General features: G+C 40.7%; 1 protein-coding gene across 1 annotated transcript in view; it reads right to left on the bottom strand.

Annotated features, from left to right (window-relative positions):
• Positions 1 to 2,701: 2,701 nt before the first annotated feature.
• The window catches only part of ube2f (ubiquitin-conjugating enzyme E2F (putative)), a 71,453-nt gene continuing 51,013 nt past the window's right edge, over positions 2,702 to 23,141 (bottom strand). Inside the window, exon 10 of the mRNA XM_075479095.1 lies at positions 2,702 to 3,932. Coding sequence (XP_075335210.1) covers positions 3,882 to 3,932 — 51 coding nt within the window. The 3' untranslated portion in view covers positions 2,702 to 3,881. The remainder of the gene's footprint in view (positions 3,933 to 23,141) is intronic.

Raw genomic sequence — 23,141 nt, 5'->3', positions numbered from 1 at the left:
CGTTGATGCATTCACTGTAACATTTAAAGGGTGTTATAACCTCTACTGGTCCGTACTCTGATTGTTAGGTTATTAGCATCAAATTGAACTGTATGGATCTAAAGGCCTGTACATGCTCCGCAAGAACAGAGAAATTAGTTTGTTTTCTTGAGGTGACAAGAACAACAATAAAGCTATGTGTGGCCAATACATTTCATATTTCACGAGAAACTCAAACTCTTGGGAAGTCCTCATATGGCCTTCCCACTGCAGCACACGTCACGTGCGCTAAGCGGTGCGGGAATCTGAGAGAAACACAAGGGCCTACCCTCTTTCCACGAATTATTAGCCATTTGTGTCTTTACATGCCTTACTAGATGTGTTATATAGATTTCTGTGCTTCCTAACTGCCTTGACCAGCTGATCCTCAAAACTATCAATTACGTATAACCTTCTGCGCAGAACAAAAGCGGGAATGACATTTCTGCCTTTCCGCATTAACCACGCTCGCTTTAAAGCAATACTATGTAACATTTCTACCTTAAATAACAGTTTGAAAAAAATTGTGCAGCTAGAATGAGTTTTAATATTACGATTGGCCTGTCTCCTATGTCCTTCGGGGGTCTGAGTTGGAAAAACTGCGCTATGTAACTTTGCTGGACCGGCCCGGGAGCTGAGCGGAAGTACTTCGACTTGCTTTCTGGCACACCTACCGCAAAAACAAATAGACCCCTCTCACGCTCCCAGGTATAAGGCTAAGCTAGCGCAACATTGTCAGTACGATCATCATGGCAGAGGCACCGAAGAAACAGAAGAAGACGTTGACTGATGAAGCAAGGAAGAGAAAGAGATTTACGACAGTGTAACTGTACATTACCTCCAAGTCTGTAGGGGGAGCTCTATAATGGGCTTTTTGAGAAGTTACATAGTATTGCTTTAAATTTCTGACCAATCACACAACAGATATTGGACACCACACAAGAAAAACGTTCTGCCCAGAGGATGTGTGGAGAACAAGCTGCAAGAACTCCCAAACCAGAGTATGGTACGGAGTATGTACAGGCCTTAATACTTCTGTATACAGACAGAGACTGATGGTTGTGACATCTTAACCCCACCCACTACCTTTTGTTTGAGCCCATGGCTTTAACCAAGATCATGCCACCACACCTATTGCAGGCACAAACCCTTGTTTACCTCTTCTGCTGAAGTTCAGTGGATTTGTAAATATGTTTTTCAAATGATTAGCAATTTATGATGGCATCGCCAGAATATAATGACTAGCAAATCATAAGGAAAAGGAGTGGATGGCAAGTTATCCTCCCTGAGGATCGTGCCTATGCCAAAAGAATATCTAGGAATATTTGTGACTGCAGATATGACAACACAACTGACAGATTTAAGTATTGGTCAAAGTGCTAGAGCCCCACTACATTGTGCCTTAATTATGCTTTATTCGGTATGCCTCCTCTATACAAATGAGCACAAGCAACAGTTCAGGAGTTCTTTAATGCCACAACTGTGCCTGCCTGTCCCAATCTTACCTTTGTCTGCCCTTTACGCCTTACATTCACCTGCGTCTTTGGTAATCTGGTCTCAAATAAAAAAAAGATGAATAAATATGTGGAAAGACACATTGATAAGGCTCTGCTATCCCCCAGACCCCATAGGAGGTGTAGGACATGTGCTCCCTCAAAAAGAAGAAGATGAATGTTTTTTGGTCCTCGTCGAAGGAACTCCTACTCACCTGACTTGCTCCACATAATCCAGGGGTTCCACTAGAATGTCTTTGCAACTCTGGTGTCCAGAAAAAAAATCATACTGTATAAAACAAAACTAGAATGCACTGGATAGGTAATGCACAGGAAACCTCCCGTGTGGTGTTGGCATTGGTTTCTGCAGTGACACTGAACATAACTGCTGAGGTCAGCACTACAGCTTTGGGTCCATCCTGTGGGTTCCAGTGGCCACTCTTTATCCCTTTCACTAAATGTTGACAGCAGTCATAAATATCTTTTGCCTTTGTAAGGAACATTTGAATGCAATAAATAAACTTATTGTGAACCATTGGGGAACCAACTTAATGTGAACCAGAGGGAAACCTGCGGTTGTACAAAGACCGACATCACAAAAAGTGAGCAGAGCACTTTCTAATGTTTCAAGCTTTTCTAGACACTTCTGCACAGAAACAAGCCTTTGCCTTTCGTGAGCAGATGTGAGCTTAAACTGAACTTTTAAACACAATAAATCTTATGGCATGTATTTGTGCAGCTGTTGGACATTTTTGACAAAATGCCATGATTAATGTGACCCAATCAGATGGGAAATGAGACAATCTTTAAATTGCTCAGGTCACTGAATTTAAATCCAGATTTTGTAGAATCACTATTGATGTCCTGCTTGATATGAGAGTGAGATCCAATCACAAGTGGTCACTGGAGAAGCACATGGAGATATTTTAATGCAAAGTGTAAAGCGATGAACTGATGAGAGCCGTTTCCACATTTGATTGTGTTACCTACGATGAATATTGATACCTGAGATAAACAGGACCAAAGTGCCAAAGCCAGTTCCTGAAACTGTTGCCGATTCATACATCCAGAAGTCACAAAGTCACAAATATTAATAATCCCTTTGCGTTTCGGTTCATGAGATAAAGTCGCTCTCTGGAGCTGCTAAATCCCTCACTATATTTCCCAGTTATCAGATAAATATTCTTAACTGATCAAAAAAAGCTGTTTTAATTTCACACATTCAATTACATTTTCTTGATTAAACCCTGGGTGTGGAGGGGTTGAGGGGCAGGAGCAAAGAAAAGTAAAATCCCATCAGCATTTATTTCTCACGGATGCAAAATTAAATCTATCACTCCTTTAAACTGATCACCATTTCATCTTAAACTCATTGCACCAACGTACAGAGCCGACTCGTCGATTAAAAAGTCCGAGCACTTTTCGGCTGCACTGTACATATGAAGGAAACACTCCGTCATCAATATAAAAAAAGGTACATGTGGTCGTGTGTGTGTGTTTGAGAGTGAGTAAAACAGTGAGAGGAGTGCAGTGGTGAAGAGATGAAGCTGGCAACAGAACAAAATATTTGGCTGAGGTTTTTGTGGCAACACAACAGCAAATGTCTAGGATAGTTCTGGCTGGTGTGTGTGTGTTTGTGTGTGTGTGTGTGTACATGCAAGGAGAATGAAAACAAAATGTGGTCATTCACATGCTGTCAAATGGGGCTGCAAACTTTTTAACTCGTGTGCCAGTCAGAAAACTGCGTGTATGTGTGTGTGCTCATCTTTTACCACATAATCTAACACCATACTGCGTACGTGTGTGTGTGTGTGTGTGTGTGTGTGTGTGTGTAAGTTTGTGAACTCCCATGCGTGCTCTCTTAAGCGAGACAAACAATGCAGGCACTCGATCAGGGAACTGATAGGAACAGATATTCTTTCTCTTGATTCCTTGTACTCCAAAAACAGCTAATTGTGACTGGTTGTCTTCTTCGGTGAAACGTCACATCAGACCCCCAGGCGATGATGATGTCACGGCTCGTTGTCAACAGGCACCTCAGCAAGGTGGCGTCAGTTATCGGCTGCGACACTGCGTTCATATTAACACTCAACTGATCAGGATAATTAAAGCATAGTTTTCTTTTGTAAGTCCTTCCATCACATTTTTTTTTTCTTTATTAACTTTCATTCCTGCAATGTGAAGTTTATTGCAACTCGGTGAACAGAGAGGGGCATAGGCAGAGCTGTGGTGTCAGGAGGAGGGGAGTGGAAAGAGTCAAAGAGTCTCCTGTTGGTTCACACATGTTGGAGGCTTGGGCCAGATAAGCTGAGGCAAGGTAGAGCAGTTAAGTTGGTTGGTGCAGGCTGATGTCGGTAGCTAATGCTTCTATCATCTGGCGTAGTGCTTGATGTAATCTTGAACCTTATTTCGAAAATCCTCCTGAGTGGAAGAGAGTGGAAGGCAAAAAGAGAGGCAAAGTGTTAGAGAGACGAGCCAGAAATGTCTTAGAGGGAAAACAGTTGATCAAATAAGACAAGTGACAAAACTGTATCATGCAAATATAAAGACAGGACTTATGTATGAAGCAAATTAGCAAAGATTTAAGCAAATATACAGTAATTATTATTTGCACTTTGGCCAAAAAGCCATTTTGCTGTAAAGCTGTTCAATATGTGAACATCTACAAGACCCCAACATCCTGACATGTTGCTGCTGTCTGTGCAGCTCTACAAGCTTCACCAAAACACCAAAGCCACAGTAGCCAGATATATGGGGGCCAGGCTAAAGTGAAGTGACGTGGCTCATACTGGGGTCACAGACCAGTCGAGTGTAAAGAGCATCCTCCTCCGCACTGCTGCCACGGAAAATAAAGACATATCAGCTCGGTCCTGCTGTTTTTCAGGTGGGAGGGAGGCTCCAAACACTTTCAGGAGAGGCTTGGTGCACACAAGTCAGTACATACCATATTACTTTTCAAATGAATTATCAAAAGCAAAACATGTAAAATGTAGATGACTTGGTTGGAATGAAGGTTCAGAGACGTTAGTTTAGGGGTAATCTCACTCCAAGAATCCCAAATACATAAATGCCAGCTTTAGTCTGAATTTACATCATACGTGTCATATTTGGTCATCTTTGGCTCAATTACTGAGTGCCTAAGGGATGATTATTAGGCTACTACATGATTATGAGCCCGTTGACATCCAGGAATGGAACAAAACAAAGAGGGAGTGAAGGGGGTGTTTTTTCCAGGGTTTGCCTGGAGGGAGACCCACAGTCTCAGATACAGAAAAGCCCTGAAATACACTATCACTGGATGCAATATTATGAACCAGCATTGGTATGTCGAACAAATAAACAAAAAAATCTGACTGATTTAAGTCTAAGCACTTAACAACATCTGTATTTGGACTGATGTCAGTATGTTGGATCAGACCTGGATATCATCTCAAACTGATGAGAAGCATAAAGTATGTGCTTAGTATAATAATGCTTGCGAGGTACTTTAAGTATCAAACATAATACTCTTTGTATCTATAAGAAGCAAACAACACTTCAAATGAACAATGTGGTCAGTATAAGGATATGTGGAAGAGGGTTGGACTGCCTCACATCTCGACCATGACTGTCCACTTGACTCGACTTTCCCATGTCTGTCCCCTTCAGTCATGTGTGCCATCTCTTCATCCCGACTTGTTTTGCTTTCAGCTCGATCATGAACCCTCTGGGTGCGCTTGGCATCTTTTCATCCGTACATTCTGTCCGCTTCCCTCTGTAGTTCTCTTGACCCACACCTCTTGGTTACATCTGGCCCAAGAGAGTTCTGTGAGTGACCTCTGCTCTCTGTCCTGCTCTGCCACTACGCTGACTCAGTCGTGTCCATTATTTCAGCTTTCTTATGTCGCGCTCCAGAACAATTTGGTCTTTCTTGGGGGATATTTCATTGGTTTGACTCGCTTGTCTACATCTCCTTATGTTTCCGCAAAACTACTCTTTGAAATGTCAGGCAGACTGCCTTTCAGTACACACACATCATCATGGATTTTGATCAAAGGCTGCGGGCTGTTAAATTGAGCAACAACAGATCTCTTGTTACAGGTTGTCTTTATTCAGACCATATAAGGAAAAGCAAAGCTGAGCTAAACAATACTGTGAGCAAAAACACATCATAAATCATAGATACTGCCATAATTGGGACAACTGGTCAAAGACTATCACAGCACAGATATTTTTTACCGGACCTCATATGCACAGGCATCGAAACAGCTCCAACAACAGCAATGAGCCTATAGTAATGTTAGAAATGTTATTAGTTTTTTACTTTTTCTGTAGCCACTGCTACCGGTTCATATAAAGTGCACACAGTGAATCCCCCACCTGCCTTTTCTCAAGGAACTGAAACATTCTTTTAGCCCCGGATCTTATCCATTTTCAGTGAGGACGACACTGCCAGTTAGTTTAGACAAATTAAGTCAGTTAATGTGTAAAATATAATACCTAACAGACAGGTCAGGGTGACAGAACTGATTTTCTTTAACAAACTAAAGTATTCGTACTGTACAACTTAAAGTTAGCAGATTGTACAAGCAGTGGTGGAAATGAACCATGAGATGATGAAGACAGAATGATGGAAGTAAAATGCCGGAAATAATCGACCAATCAGAAAAGCTGAGCATTGAAAGCCCCACCCTGACAGAACCGGGTGATCTTGAAAGTGCTACAGTATGTACAGAGGACTGAAACCGCTAGAATCAATAAATAAATACAAAAATATACAAATGGCTTAATAAGAAAATACAATTAATGCTCAAAGGAAAAGAAAAATCAATTCATGTTATTATCAATGAATGAAATGTGATAAATCAATAAATTTACACAGGTATGGATTTAACCGCACTTTTAGTTCCTTAATGTGAGGAAGAAGTTTGCCATTGGTTTCAAATGTATACAGTGGAACCCCCGGGGGGGGGGGGGGGGGGGGGGGGCAATGTGCCAGGAAGATATTTTGTTACTTAAAAAGTACAGTCCTGATTTATTCAAGCAGGGGCCACAAAACACATCTGATTGCACATATATTCTTCTATTCTATTTCCACCAGTTTGGCCTCCCATCTCACAGTCACATTCCATTACGAACCCTGCAATGCGTTTATCTTAGGATATATTGAAGGAATTCCTACGGTGTCTGGAAAACAAACCAAAACAACAACACTGAAATTGGCCATTTTGTGTCTGGTTCAAGCATAAGAGAGAAAGAGCACAGAGCTCGCTGCTGTGGTTCAGTGAGCCTGGGAATGGATAAAGAGAGGGAGCTTCAATCATGAAAGCTCAGAGAAATCCTACGTTATTTTCTGTTTCACAACAGTTGTGTTCTTAAGTGTAAATAAAACCGCCCCACACCTCAACACAACCCCATGAAGGGGAAGACTTGGCCAAAACTTGTGGTTGCAAGTGAAGTGCACTTCCTGTTTCTCATTGTGGCCTCGCTGCTCAGTCTGTTGATCAGACCTGCTCCTCAGAAAGAGCTAAAGACGTGACACAGAGCTGCAACGCAGAAGCAGGGCAGCAGAAATGCAGCCAACCAGTCTGAAGGAATATTTTTAGTGTCCCTCTGACAAAAGTTAAAGGTTTCAACATCAGCTCACTACACCTTTTAACCTTCCCGTCTGGTCTTGCTTCATACTTGTCATCTCCATTTACCCATCTATCACCGCTGGGTCGATGCCAATAAATGCTGCCATGTCTCTGTGGCATGCTGCTGTCCAACATGAAATTTCGTATACAGTACTGTGCACAAGTCAACCCTCATTTCTTGAAATATTTCAAGGAAAACTGGAAATTATTGCAGCGATTTATTGAAACATAAAGAAGAGGTGCTTCTAATCAGTTTGAAAGTCAGTATTTAGCATGACACCAGTTAAGTAGTCTTTATATTACATTCTTTAAGTAGTCTTTCTTTCAGGAGTCTTCAGGAATAGTTCTCCGGGCTTCTTGAAGGACAACCCAAAGCTCTCCTTTGGATGTGGGCTGCCTTTTGTTCCGTTCTCTGTCAGGATGATCCCACACTGCTTCAGTAATGTTGAGCTCCGGGCTCTGGGGAGGATCCATCCCTCCATCAGACCTGCTGCCACTGATTTTCAGTCCACTTCTTGTCTCATTTGGCACAACTCAGCCTTTTTCTGCCTGTTTCCCTTCCTTAAGAACGGCTTCTTGACAGCCACCCCTCCCTGGCTTCAGTGACCAATAGGTGGATCAACTAAGGAGTAACATACATCTCTTTGCTCTTTTCTGGATTTTTTTCCCTCATTACTTAAAGAAATCACTTTCAGATGCTGTTGATCTTCTATAGATAGTTGTTTAGGTCCGTGTATTCTTCTTTTGTTCCTCACTTGTTGAATTTCCTCATTTTTATACTGCCAGTCAAACAAGCATGAAAAAACAAGCGTACCGTTTGGAAACGCGACTAAAGAATTAGGAGCAGACCAGTGGTCTTTGTGATAGGCTGCAGGTCACAAAGTACCAGAAAGTTTCATTTAAACTTGATTCTTTGTAGTCTGTTATGTGTAGACACAGCACTAGTTCATCGTCCCACAGAAAAACTGAAACCCTCAGAGACACCGGAGAGCTTAGATGGCTCGGTGGAAACAAAATATAAAGAAATGATGGGTGGATTTAGACCTTTGCACAGTACTATACAGACGCCCACAGTGACATCAATACAGGGATTTATTAAGTAGTTCCAATTCCCATTTAGTCACGCATGTATTTCTAAGGCCTCTGTATGGTCACAAGGGTATAAGTGAGAAACTGAGAATGTGAGAAAATGCATGAGGGAGAGGGAAAAAATACAACATAGAAAGTGAAAAAAAAGGCATGGTGTGTGGAAATTAGAAGGAAAGTCGGAAATGTTAAAAAAAAAAAACTTGCCTCTGTCAACAACTCCAGCTGTGATGACAGCAGTTTGAGTATCTGTCCACAGAGGGATGGTGCTGCTGAGGGATCAATCCTCTGTGGAGGCTATTTTAATGGTGAAAGAGCTGCACTGACGGAGTGCCTCTGTTAGTGAATCTGCTATTCTGGTTTATTAGTGTGTGACACTGTATGGAATACAGATCAAAACCGTTACCCACTCAGCCAGTCTCGCTGTTTAACTCACAGACACTAGCTTAACAAGAAGTGACAACTACTCCAGAGAAAAACAATGCGTTTTCAAGCTTGGACATTCTACTTAGGATTCTACTCTAAATCCTGTTTAAGCTTCTAATAATCATATTTCAATTCTGAGCGGTGTTTCCTTTTTCCAAATGAAAGAAATATTGGTTTACATTTTTAATACATGTGTTTATGAGTTTACTGAAGGAAAAGTCTGAAAGATGGAAAGATAATCTCTCCTGTTCCACTTCACTAACTTGCAACAGAAAATATACTTCTTATTCTAAGCTGAGTAAACCCTTTAATCCAGTCGTACAAAAAAGGACTACAAAATGAAATCACATGTTTGCACAATGACATGACTGACCAAAACGTAGAGCAACAGACACTGGTCTGCTTTAGGGTGGCCGGATCAGAAGAAACAGCCATGGAAATTCACTCATTTCATGATAAGGCATCTGTAGAAACGGTAGTAAGTGCTGCACACTGACTCAGTCAGCTCAACCTCGTGTGACTACTGCCCCAAATCTGTCTTGTCCCCTTGTAAAGCAGTGAGGATCTCCCCAGAGAGCACGCTTGTTATTGACCATATCATCGTTGTCATGCGACTTCTGAATGGTCTCAGCCTTGCTTCATTTAAAGAATGAAAATGTTTCTGACAGCAACATTTTTTTTTTTTTAGTAGCACCAGAATGTTCTGTTACAACAAACCAGCTTTGAAATGAATAATTTAATTTTGAAAAATCAACAGATAACAGAAGTGAAGTCTGTGAGGCCTGTAGTTTGAAATTAAATTTAGAGGCAGGAGAAATCATCCAAAATATGAGCAATGCTTTGTCAAACAAGTCAAACCTCTCGCGGCAACAAAGAAATGACAAACAACAACACTTAATTAGTGTCTATTTCTGTTGAACTGAATTAAATAAAACATGTCTTCATGCAAAGTTGGTGTGTTAGCATTCAAGCATTTGCTAATTACCAAAAGCATAGATGAGTGACTGTTCAGCTTTGCTAATTTCAAAAACCTAATCTAAATGTAAATTACAAGCTTAGTATGGTGCTATCTTAAAATGAATCAATATGGACATCATGGTTCATCCTCAGAGTGATGGATGATAATGATGGTTGGACATTGCACATAGGTTAAGCCAATCCATTACAGAGCTGTCCAGCTAATTTACCGACATTTTTAACATGCTAGCACAGTAGGTCATCCCCTGACCTTTACTCGCCGCCATCAGAGAAATCATCGAAGTCATTAGTCATCATGGATCACCTTGAGTCTTCAATACATGTAATAGTTGTTGAGAACAATGAGGTGGACAAAGCAAAAGAAGAAGACCTGCAAAAGCTTGTCTGCCTCTGAGGAACTACTTGAGCTACTTTAAGTACCTAAATGTCAACTCAGCTGTAAATCTTTATTAGAGAAACCAGAATAAACTGAAAGCTATATTCTGAAAATAAGGGTAGAGGACGGTTTACAGGGTTAACTGACACCAGCGTAGGAATGAAAATACAACACAAGGCTTACAGTTGACTTAATTAGGCCTTCTCACATAAAGTTGGTGGGTGCAGCAAACACAGTGACAGAGCGCACAGAAACTACGATTAAAACAAGCCAAAAACATTGCTCAGTGGATGAAGAGAAAACATCTTTCAGACACAACCCAATTAAAAGGTACCACACAAATTTGATCAGTGGGGAAAAACCCATTATTGTCTACACCGCGTCCAAGATACTTTCACCTTTGTCTCTGTCTCACAGTTGAAAACTGGCTGACACTGCAAATTCCATTTATTGGACTCAATACTTCAAGTAAACTAAGCAAGTGATTAAAAACTTTGTCAGACTGTAACTTTCTTTTTTTGGGCACCATTTCACCGACAGAAGGCAATAAATGCTCTTCTTCTCCAGAGATCCTCCCAGGTACTCATAAAATGTACTGCCAACACAGAGGAGGGGATGACAGTTAAACCCTGTTGCTACAAGCAGTGGCTTAAAAACTTCTAAAATATAAAAACCATGCAAAAAAAAGCCACAGGATGTATCTGCTTAACAAACTGCCAAAAAAACTGGAGGGATAAGAAAAGATGTTGACGGGGCTAAGCCAATGCTCAAAGCCACTGATGTTTCACACCCGAATGTTAACGGACGCGCTTGTTACCTGGTTTAGATGGTGTAAATCAGTGGGGTTAAAAAAAAAAAATCGGATTATTGGCTAAATTACAATAAGACTGAGTTATTAAGTTCATGTAGACACATTAATCGGACAAGAAATTGGATTGGATTGGATTACTCGCGAATTAATCGGATAAAGACCCCGGGATAACTCGATTGAAAGTCAAAATAAACGTGCTTGTAGACGGTAAAGCCCGTGTTCGACCTTGCGTTGCTGGAGATTTTTTCCCGGGGTCGGAAGACACGATATCACTGTAGTTGTCGCCGCCGTCGGAAAGAAACAAACAACGCGATGGAGAATGCACCGTTGTGCATCGCGTTTGTGCAACAAGCAGCTCATCACAAACCAAATGTAGAGGGACGTAGCTTCATCTTGCTCTTTGTTCGCCATTCGCCATAGGAGGTCTTTAAAATGGCTCTTTTTCATTCAGTAGCAGCATATTTTGCAACTTTGCATAATTCACAACTTTTTGCATAATTCGCAAGTTTCCGCAACTTCACGGCATAAAATCATTAAAAAACCCCGCATATTCAAACGCAAAATCCAGGATCAAGGATTTATGCCCGCGTTTTTCTGGAGGGTCTAATAAAGTCTCACCTCTTACTTCCTTTCACTGTTACCAAGCAACCAGCATGACTTTTACTAATTTTTCCTCATTTTCTCATTTTTTTTGTTCCAGTTTGTAATGTAATTTTTTTTATTATCTGTACTTTCCATTTCCCCACAAAATTTGAACATCAGTTTAAGTTTGACTTGACATTGTGTACATGAACTCATTTATAACTAAAAAATAACAGGTAAGAAACCTTTACTTCAAAATTAACAGCACAGTAAGGAAATTGGTTTCTAATGTGGCATACTAATGCTTTTAACTGAAGATGCAAAAAGCTGTTTTCTAATTATCTAAAGATTGTGAATTACTATTGGCTGATTAATCAGATATGTGCTTTTTATTGCTCCAAATTGTTATTATATCAGCCAATAAACATCTGACGTCAACTAAATCTCTCGTGAAAGTGGTTCAGGCCTCATGCGACAACTGTTCGTACGAACAGATTTGTTCTTAAGTTGTGCGTACAAGGGATTTAAGAGAATTTGCGCATTCACCAATCTTTTCGTACTTTACGTTTTCTTTCAGGTACGAACAAAATTTACGAGTGATCCAGACCTGTCGTCGGAGCTTCGTAAAAAATAGTCCGCTGTTATTCGAATCAAGTTTGCTTGACTAATGGATTGTATATTTAATTACTTTGAAGAAAACATAAATAAATATATACATTATAACTCGTAATGATGCTGACATTATTCTGTTTGACTTAAATTATGCACTAATTGGAGGTTAATCTGACTCTGTACATAACAAGGTCAATGGGAAGTGTAACCAGCGGCTGACTTGCTACTTTTGGATGTGCGCCAGGCTCTTGGGAGAGACCGTGTAGATACCCATGTGGAGACAGACGAATGGCTGACATCACGATTTAGATTCCCAAGGACTGTGCTGCTGCAAATATGCAGCTTGCTAGAGCCACAACTCCAGAGAGAAACATGCGATCAAACCCAATTCCACCACACGTCCAGGTCCTCACCACCCTCGGATTTTTGGCCACTGGAACCTTTCAGAGGGAGATTGGAGACAGATCGGGGGTGTCCCAGTCCTCTGTGAGTCGTGCGCTCCCCTTGGTCATCAAAGCTCTCATCAGTTTATCACCCAGGGTACATCAAATTCCCATGTCCAACAAGTACAAATTAAGAGGGACTTTCATGCCGTGGCTGGACTGCCAAACATAATCGGAGCAATAGACTACACACATCAAAGCACCCGTGCCTTTGGGGAGCGCACTGATCTGAAGGCCAGGTGGGTGTGTCTCGATACAGCGGGGGGCAAACTGCTCTATAGCTCAGAGAAGGCATGCCAGATTTGCGCAATATTGCCATGAACGATGGTCTTCTACTACCTGAACCAGCCCAGGCAGACCAGAAGGTGTGGTGCCAGAAGACCCCCCTCATGGACCACCCCATCAAAGAGCCATCATGATGAGGCAACAACTGATTGCACGGCTTTAGTTGCAGTCACCGAGCGCCTGCTCAAGGCGAGACGTTTTTTTTTTAAATCCGGTTTCATATAAAACCATTTCTTCTTTATTTCGGTGACATTACAAACTACAGGTGAGACTGAATTAACAGCACTCGTAATTGCTTCCCATTTCTTCGCTTTAGCAGGTCCCGTAATTCCACTGCTGACACTGCTAAAAATGACAGATTTTCCAGATTTTTTTTCAAGTTCTCAGGATTGTGTCCAAAAGTGATGGTGGGATGGAGTGAGAAATGGTTTGGGGCTTCATCGGCAGTAATGAGGACACTGGTCAGTTGTGCTGAGGAGGGAGTTGAGCCGAAAGATAAAGCTTTCAGTTTACTGCTCCATTTTCATCAAAAGCCTCAAAATGCCAAAAGCCTCAAAATGGGTCAGCTGAGGTGCTATCCGATACTTGTTTAGCATGATTTGGGCAGCACGTCTAAGTGGAAGGAGGCCTAGGGTCAGATCCAGATTACGTTGGGGGGATTCAGATAAGCAAAGAAAAATGGATGGTGGGATCGATGAATGGGTGATTGGGTGGGTGAGTGTTCAGTGCCTTGAAATATTTTGGCATTCAGACCAGTTTTTATTGTTTGGCAGTCCTGTTACTATTCAGAACAGTGTAATGGTGTAGGAAAGAAACAGTGCTGGTATTAGGGAATCTCATTGCCAAGGGGGTTATGACAGGGCTGGATTGATGACATGTCAATGTAACATCCAAATAAATGCCAGGACCAAAGGCTTCCAGCAGAACTGGCACTATGATAAGATGGGATGTTCGTCAATTGACTTGTCAATGATTTTATTCTTGTTTGTGATCACAACACTGATAAAGATTCATTGTGTTCAACAAATACATGTTTAACACTGCGGATTCTTGATCAATCAAAGTCTCGATTTGACATCTCAAGCTCAAGAAAGATCTGGCTCTTTGTTACCACACTGCTGCTGAAGTTGCTGAAGAGTCAATGCAGAAAGTTTGATGTGAATAGTTACGATTGGACTGACCTTCATCCTTCATTAGCAGAACTCTGAAACAACAAGCAATCCTAGGGCCCAAGTCTTTCCAGGAAATAAACTGGTATGAATAATCTTCCACTTCAGTAACAGGTGGTTAGGATACCAAGTTTTGGCTGACTGGACACTGGAGGACAGACCTACAACACTGTCCTCAGTAGACTCTCTGTTAGGCACTCTGACTGATGTTACTCACTGCCTCACACCCATAACTAACTGAAAAGTTTAAGATAAAATGAAAAATTCAGTGAAAAGCCCCCCAAAAAAATCTTCTTTTTTTTTTGCTGTAATGACAATGGTTTCTGTTGATGAAGCACTCAGTTATTTCTTCAAATTTTGCAATATAATTTTTTTTGCTTCCTTTCTGTTCTTTTCTTCTTGGAGCATGCTATATAAGGGTTGCAGCATCATCACAAAAGTGTGTGCGGAACTTGGGAGCAGAAAGCAGCCCTCAACCTGGTTTGTTTGGAAGAGACAAGGTTCTTAATTGGGATAATAAGCTGGTCAACTTCACCAATTGCCTACAACACAGATATAAATTGATCAAAATTCCAAGGGGATCACAGCCCGTAACCAAGAGCAGGAGAGGAATGTGGATCCAGGGCAGTAAAAGAGACTGACTTCCCAAAGCCAGCAGGATCATTACAGTGCTCACTACATGTCATAAGAACATGAAAATAAGTGTAAGAATTCACCTGCACAGACAATATTTTCTTTATTTATTTTTCTTGTGTGTGTAAAAACACTCAATGACATTCTCCGTGATGCATATCGGGCTATGTATTTACTCACTGAGTAATATGACAGCAGCTTAGTCTGGGCCAGTGGCTGTAACCCATTACATTGTCAGCTTGAAAAACGATGTTCATATTAATAGATCAATGACCATTAACTATTTTGAAATTTTGCTAAGTGACAATAAAGGAATCTTGAATCAATCATGCAGAGAAATTGAGATCCTGTCACTATTACTGACAATAGTTGATGTGTCTTGTACATTAAATGTAATTTCTGTTAAATGTGGCAGAAATTTAACTTGTTCTTGCTAAATGATTTTGTCAAATGAGGAGAGCAGAAACACAACCAACGAGGTAAAAAAGGGTAAACTTATATTTTCCTCAATTCTACATTAAACTAACACTACAGAATTTGGCAATTTCGTTGCTCTTTGGCTTCCCCAAAAGTTGCGGGATGTAACACCACTGTCATAAAAACAAATCTCCATGTGGTCCCTGCACATGTACAGCCATAAACAAGAATATGTTGTCACGTTGAAGAGGCCACAACAATGTCACCAAAAGCCCACAGACACATCACGTGAATGTAAAGAAAAAGGGTGGAGAGGGGCTGGAAAGTATAGTATTCTGAAGTATAGTTTATCAGACCCTGTGAACTCCTGGGCAGTTTCAGGCCTGCAAATGTGCATAAAAAGGGTCAGTTAGATGCACACAGTTTGAAGGTTCACAAATTCTCTGGTGTTGCTTTAAAATTCTGAACTATTAAATTGCATTTTATGATTTTACGAGTTATTTAATTAATGGGACAACAAAAATGTACAAACCATGAAAATGTATGTTTTCTGATGTTAATAAACATTATTAAATCTTATTATTGCCAACTGCAGTTTTGCCCCTTGGTTGAAAACGCAATCAGTAATTTTTGTATAGAAGAATCTTGTTTTATTGCTAAGATTACTTAGGGCAGAAATGCACTCATCATTGACCGATAGTACCAGTTTAGGAGGAAGTGTGGCATACCGATATCTTTTGACCGAGGAGCTGGACCAAATGTCACCCCAAACTGAGCCAGAAAAACCGAATAAGAAGATAAATAAATCAAACCTGCCTCTGGCAGATGTTCAGATGCAGAAGTAAGATGTGCTTGGGATAAGACTTGTGGTGCAGTGGTGGCTGTTATGCTCACATCTGAACAGTGACCTGGCTCGATCACCACTCAGTAGGCTGCTCCGCATTGACAGAGCACAGGACTCCGGTGGGACGAAGTTAGAACTCTGTGTTTGCAGTGGTGTTGCTTGGTGTTTGAAGACATTCAAGCCTTAAGGTGGTAGGTCATAAGTCAACGTTTCAAGTTCAATTAAAATGTCAACAAGGGGATAAAAGTAAGTGGATGGTTAAGAAAATGGTCACGGTGAAGCTGGAGTCTTGTTTTAGATCCCAAACACGATCTTTCACACATACACACACACACACACACACACACACATTCCCACTTCCCACTGTGGCAGAAAAACGCACTGAAAGACAACACAGCTGTGCATAAGGACCTGGGGCCTGTACTACAAAGCAGGATTAATGGCTTGGTGAGGTAACTCCGAACTTTCAGTATCACAAAGCTTCTTACTGGAATGTATCACCATGGCAACTTATATTGGAAACTTCTGAGATAAGAGATCAAACATATGTAAAAGTACCACCTCCCGACCAATCAATTGTATTGGAAAATGGTAAAAATATAAAAAAAAGAAAACAAAGAAAACTGTATATCTAAATTTTCTAGAGTCGCTGCCAAAGCCAAATCGAAAGACTGTTCGCTGGGCGCAGCCATTGTTTACCTCTCTCTGGAATTACACACTGAAACGTCGCACCTCTGTCGTCACTAGGTAGCCCGGCCTCCGACCCCGCTCCTCACGATTTGATTGGCCTGATTAAGTTTCGATTTGCAGCCTCGCAAAACTACCACAAGTGACTAGACTAGCCCCGGAGCAAATTCAATTTGCGGTCGCTAGGGGAGTTTAGATTTCTAGGCTAAGTCTAAAGTGGTGCTGGATAATAAACTGGAGTGGTCTGCCAACATAGACGCAGTGTACAGGAGGGGCCAGAGCCGTCTCTTTTTCCTGAGACGCTCAGGTCCTTCAATGTCTGTAGACCAGAGGGCGGGAACACATTACACCAGTTTTAAAATCGCTGCATTGGCTCCCCGTGCATTTCAGTATTGATTTTAAGGTTCTTTTAGTTGTTTATAAATGTCTTAATGGTCTTGGGCTTTCTTATCTATCTGATCTGCTTTTAAATTATAAGCCCTCGTGGACCCTGAGGTCCTCTGGTACCGGCCCTTTAGTTGTTCCTAAAGTTCGAACAAAAACTTATAGTGAGACGTCGTTCCACTATTATGGACCTCATTTGTGGAAGAGCCTGCCAGAAAACCTCAGGGCTGCAGAGAATGTTGATGTTTTTAAAAAGAGGCTCAAGACCTACCTTTTTAGTTTAGCTTACAGCTGAATTTTATTTCATTTATTTATTATTTTATATATATAAAAAATTGTATTTATTTATTTTGTTTTGTTTTAGTTTACTTTTATCTATTCATCCATTATTTAAAATATATATTAATTTATTATTATTATTATTATTTTATTATATACTTATTATACACTTATTTATCCAGTGTTTTTCGTCATGGGGATCTTCCACTGGGAACTATGCCCACTCGGTCTGTGGGGTCATTGCTGTGGGGGTCACCCTGGTTCGGGGTGGCTGGGGGATCCTGCACTGCTGCCCTGGCTGTGGTGTGGATGCCGGCCTGCCCTGATCTGGGCGGTTCCCCGTGGTGGCGGCCTCTGTGGTCATTGGTGGGCTGGCTCCCGGTGTGGACAGATCCCCAAGATACCGTTTCCTCACTTCAGCGTCAAGCCAGATTGTAATGTTGATTTTAATGTTGATTGTTGTTGATGATGTTGGGGGGTGGTGGGGGGGGTTGGTATGTGTGCAGTGTGGTTGTCGGTGTGATGTTGTGTGTGAGTTTATGCATGAATTGATTTGATTATTGATTTATTATGTAAAGCACTTTGTGCTGCTTTTTAGTATGAAAAGTGCTATATAAATAAAGTTTGATTTGATTTGATTTAGTGATATGATGTGCATGTTTTATCACACTATCATTGAGAGTGCACTGTTCTATGCTGCTGTCTGCTGGGGGAGTTGCACTACAGACAGAAACTGTAGGCGCCTGGACAAACTGGTGAAAAGGGCTGGTTCTGTTGTAGGCAGAAGGCTGGACCCTCTCGGTGCTGTGGTGGAGAAACGGATGAGGAGGAAATTGTATTCTGTTTTGGAGAATAATAAACATCCTCTCCACAGCATCCTGACAGGACAGAGGAGCAGCTGCAGTGAGAGGCTCATCTCTCTGCGCTGCAGGACTGAGAGGTTCAGGAGGTCCTTTGTTCCCACAGCCATAAGGCTTTATAACAGTGACTGCTGAGTTCTCAAATTGATTGATTTATTTAGTTTTATTTATTTGTTTATTTATACATTTTTTATTATTATTATTAGTTAGTAGTAGTATTTTTTTACTAGAATTGGTATTATTATTGTTGTTGTTGATACAATCATTGTAAATATTTAAAAAAAAAATTGAGCTACTTGACTAATTTGAATTTCCCTCATTGGGGGATAAATAAAGTATTTTTCTATTATATTATATTCTAAAGGCTATATAGATGTCTATAAATATATATACTTTTTCAGTCATTTCTTTATCCTCAGTGATTCACATCATTCAGAAATGAAGGTCCCAGGACTGCAGGCAGGGTGTCACGAGCTGAAGGGCCCACAGATGAAGATGTATTATGTCATTTCTCCTGACTTACTCTAAAAAGCTTGCCATTGATGTCGAATGTACCCCATGCATAGTAAAAACACTGCTCCAACTGCACCAATGAAGCAAAAACTGAGCCTATAGAAAGATTGTGGGAGGACACTCTACAGTAACATGACTTTTTAGAGTTTTCTGAAAAGCTGAATAACAATCATGTACGTCTCTGTCAAAAGAATATCATCCTGACAGCAGTAAATTACACAAATAACATTGTATGTGTGAAGGTGTATTTTCATTTTAGTCACAAAAAGGAAGAGCAGCGCATAATGGTATTCACTCTGCAATTAAGAAAACGTGATTGATGTCACGAAGCAGCATATCCAAACATTTGACATTTATCGCTTATAAGCTTTAAGATTCCGATCTCTGCTCTACAGAGAGCGCAAAACATTCAGTTGATGTACTGAACCCGGAAGCGCACACAACTGTTGTGTAGGAGGTTATACATTGAGATGCAGCCATTATGGACGCCATCTAGGTTTGACAAAAGGTTAATAGATGCGGGAGTTTCATTTTTTGCTAACAGCTGTTTCTTTTCTCTGAGATTGTTAAATCACTGCAGTCACACAGATAAATTCTAATCATCATCATGCAGCTGAAGATTATGTAACCAAATAATAGATGTGGGCTATTTATGCCACTAACGGGGGAAAAAAAGAAAGAAAAAGTTATGCAGGAATTAATAAATGATCAAGTCAGAGAAATAAAACTAATTTTCGTGATAAATGTGGAGGATGAATTTAGTAGCCAATGCCTGAGGCTAAAAACTGTTGCCAAGTCTTCTGGTACAGCAGCAGACACTTTCTTATTGCTTGCCAGATGGCAGCAGCATGAGCAAGCTGCAGCTGGGGAGGGTTTTTATCCGTTACTGTCCTCTGGGCTCCGAGGACTCAACCTCTTATGGTTTAATAGTCATTTAACTATAAGAAAATGAATAGTTTATGCAACAATTTGTTAAAAAAAAAAATTCAAATAATTGTCCTGTGATTCTGAGTAGTATTTCCACTTGAAATGCACATCCCAAGTTTCTAGGTGAGATCCTATCTATTGATTCTCTGTGTAAGTTTGTAAGGAAAGCCTTCTTAAGGCCTCAGTATGCTTCTCCAGGGGCACGGAGAGGCTCTCCGTAGGCGACCGTAAATCAGCCTTTAAGTCACGAGGTTGTTTCTGAGCTTTCTTAACCACAGTGCCAATGTGTGATGACCAAGAAAGATTCAGAGTGATATTTATTCCCCAAAATCTCCACTGAGGTAGACGGTACCGTGTATCTTTTACAGCTGGACCCATTGATTCAGTAATTTCAATATTCCCTTGTAGGGTAGATTTTTGAGTTTCAATTGTAGGATCTGCATTATGCTACTCATGTTATGTTTGCCACATGCAAAGCCATTCTAAGGGGAAACTTGACATCAAATAATCAGAGAAGTGGCCTTTGGAAGTATTTTGAATTGCATAATGTAAATTATATAATAACAAACAAAGGCTGATTGTTGACTTTGTACAAAGCATCTGTTTTACTCTGCAACAAAAAAGTGCCGACCTATCCGAGTGGAGCGGTGAACGCACCACATACAATCAAGTCAACGTTCATTTTGTCGGTCACTTGTAAGAAATTAACATCACCTACAAGATGGCAAGATTTATATTTAAATATATGAACCCCGTTGGTGTTGTTACAGTCGAGGAGTTTCAGGGACTGCTTATTAGTTATAATCCTTTGTGTTACCGAGCTGAGAGGAAGCCACACAGCTAATTCGTGTTGCAGAAAGTGTCGGCAGCACAGCTGATGAATTTTACCTCTCCCATGAAGCGCTTTTACTGCTCAGAACAGACCACGTGAGCTCTAAGGATCATGTTTGTATGTGCATACACGCACAGTGTCATAAAACTGTGCGTTCTTTTAAACCTTTTTCTAACTTTACTAACAAACAGCTACTCAAGGTCTTGCATACAGCATCTATCCCTGTATAGGTGCTCTCAGACTGCAGAAACCTTTGGTAAAAAGTTGGCCTCTAAAAGCCTAAACAAAGAATGGACTGACAGTGAAGCCCAGGATTCATGAGGCAGACGTGTAACAGAGGAATTATGCTTTTCACTGGTCTGCCACCTACTGTTATGGTACATCAGTGTTACTTCTGGGTTCAAACGGAACCAGAGGAAAAAGGCCACCCTTCAGTTACTTCCCCATTCCTTGTAACCCTCAGAGAGCCCTTAAAACGGTTTGGTTTAAATATGCATATCCCCAATAAGAATTCATGCTTCTTTCACCCAGTATTGTTTTGAATCTGAGAGGTAGTCTATTTTTCTTCCTCATGAATGTGTTTCATAGCAATGTCAGCCTAAGAACATTAGGGGTTCTATCCAATCAAGGTCATTATGTCATAAATTCAAAGCCTGATTTCCACATACTTATGTGTTCGCTCCTTATTACTGTCTGTTGTACGGACTGTGCCCTCTAGTGTTTAATGTCAGCAAACTTCACTGCAGCAATTTTTCTGTTTTATGGAACATGTAAGTGGAACTACAACAGAACTATATCAAAAACAAGTTGAAAAGCTAGCTAAAAAAGCTTGGCCTATCTGTGTTTTGACAGCTTTGTGAAAGACATTGTTAAAACACATTTGAGCCATTTTGCAAGCACTTCTTGTGTTTATCGATATAAACAGATTTCCAGCTGACTTGCATACAAACACACTTACGTGGAAAAGAGGTGCAAGTGATCCAGATTTTGGTTTGAGGCATCAAAAAGAAAAATATAAAGTCATACTGATAACAATGAGAGAGGTGTTCCCATGATAAAGGTGCTTACAGGCTAAAGTACATAAAGTCCTTGGCCTTTAAGGAGATACGGTAGTCAGACATCTGTGAATCTGAAAACCAATAGCAAAAAAAATCTAAATACTTTTTATTTTCCAACTGTCATATTTTCCAGTAATTAGCATGAAGATATTTCCCAGATAAAAATGTCCAAATATAAAGATGTACCTGAGACCTGTTACAGCAAGTATTTAAGAAGGAAACACAGATAACGGCTCAAAATGACATTTTACAAGCCAGATCCCAGGTACCCAACCTGAAGAGGCAGCTAATTAGTATTTACAGATAAAATGTTTCTGCTGAGGACTTCAAATGTCACAGGGTGTGTGCATTTCAAAGCTCCTGTCCTTAATCTACTTTCTTCATTACGCTTTAAACAGAAATGTAGAGAGATTCACAAGGACAAAGAACCTTGCAACCTGTCTGCAATGCCATCTACTTAATACTGCAATGAAACCTTGAAAAGGCATAAGAGACATCTGGATCATTCAAAGCAATATTTGCAGTTAAAGTTCATAATAAAATCATAGGTATGTAAAAAACAATGCCCACTCTTAAACTCTGCAAGACAATGACTACTTTCAGATTTTTTACACAAGCAAAAACCCACGCACACCTAACACCGGCATAGACCCACCATTACTGACAAACTACACACATATATTACTCATACATACTCACACTACTTCGCCCCACGAGAATGCTTCCTTTTAGTCACTTCCAGCAGTTAATGTATTCAGAGCACAGCCACAGGAGTAGCTCCACTTCAAAAGCCTCAACACACACAGCAAACATCCCCGTACGCAAGCCTGCTGGTGCGCTGACACACACCCTCCCACACCTCTATCCACTCGCTGCTCAAGTTGATTATGGCAAGCTGGGACTCGGTGGGAGAGAGTCACGGTTGGACGACTTTGTATTTTTCAGTTGTTGGGAAGCACAACAAGGGCAGTAAAGTAGCATTTAAAAGTTACAGAAAAGAGAATTGTGTAATGGCGTTAAAACTCAAGAGGTTTGTCCACCGTGTGTCGAATGATTATCTTTGGAGGTTTTTTCTTAAGTTATTTTTCCGTGGTGTAAATTAACAGACAATACGCTCGTTGTTGAGTACACACTGCAGTTCACACTAACTGCGATGTGATGGACAAACAAAACGGTGAAGAAATGTAAGGCTTCTGTGCAGCATGAGGCACAGCACTGTAACATAAGTTTGGTGGCAGCTCGGATGCTCTCTGTTCTGTCACTGAAGTCATCAGCAAAGCACTTTTAAAGCTGCTGGCACAACTCGCTCCACTGTCCACTGTGACTAACTGTGCAGCTGCAGCACTGCTGGCAACCTGTGGTGCACTGGGACTTTAGAACTGAGCTGTGACCAGAGCACACGTTTTTATTTGCTCTTATTTTGTTGAAAATCGATGATTCCACAACACAGAAAAAGAATGAAGGCTGACAGATGCTGGCAAATAAAATATGAGACTGAAAATGACACATCTCTGCAGGTGTGCTGGAGTAATGCCACCTGGGCAGGTGGGCCAATTATACATTTCTCATATTTGGAGGCTGGATGTATTGCAGCAAAAAAACATCAGTAACAATGTCAGGTATTTATAAAAATGACCACATCCCTGTTTCTTCCCAGTAGAAAGTTCAAATCATGCTTTAGTCAATGAATGTCAGAAACGGAAAGTTAAAGCTCCTTTGCTCTTGCTTTTTTTGCTTTCCTCTGCTACAAACAACTAATTCTCATTACTACTTACACAGTTACCTTAGCTTAAGAAAGAAATGAGTTAATTCT

Source organism: Odontesthes bonariensis, chromosome 12 (genome assembly GCF_027942865.1).
Source record: "Odontesthes bonariensis isolate fOdoBon6 chromosome 12, fOdoBon6.hap1, whole genome shotgun sequence".
NCBI lineage: Eukaryota > Metazoa > Chordata > Actinopteri > Atheriniformes > Atherinopsidae > Odontesthes > Odontesthes bonariensis.
The sequence above is the reverse complement of the archived record's forward strand: the minus strand, read 5'-3'. Positions and strand labels throughout refer to the sequence as shown.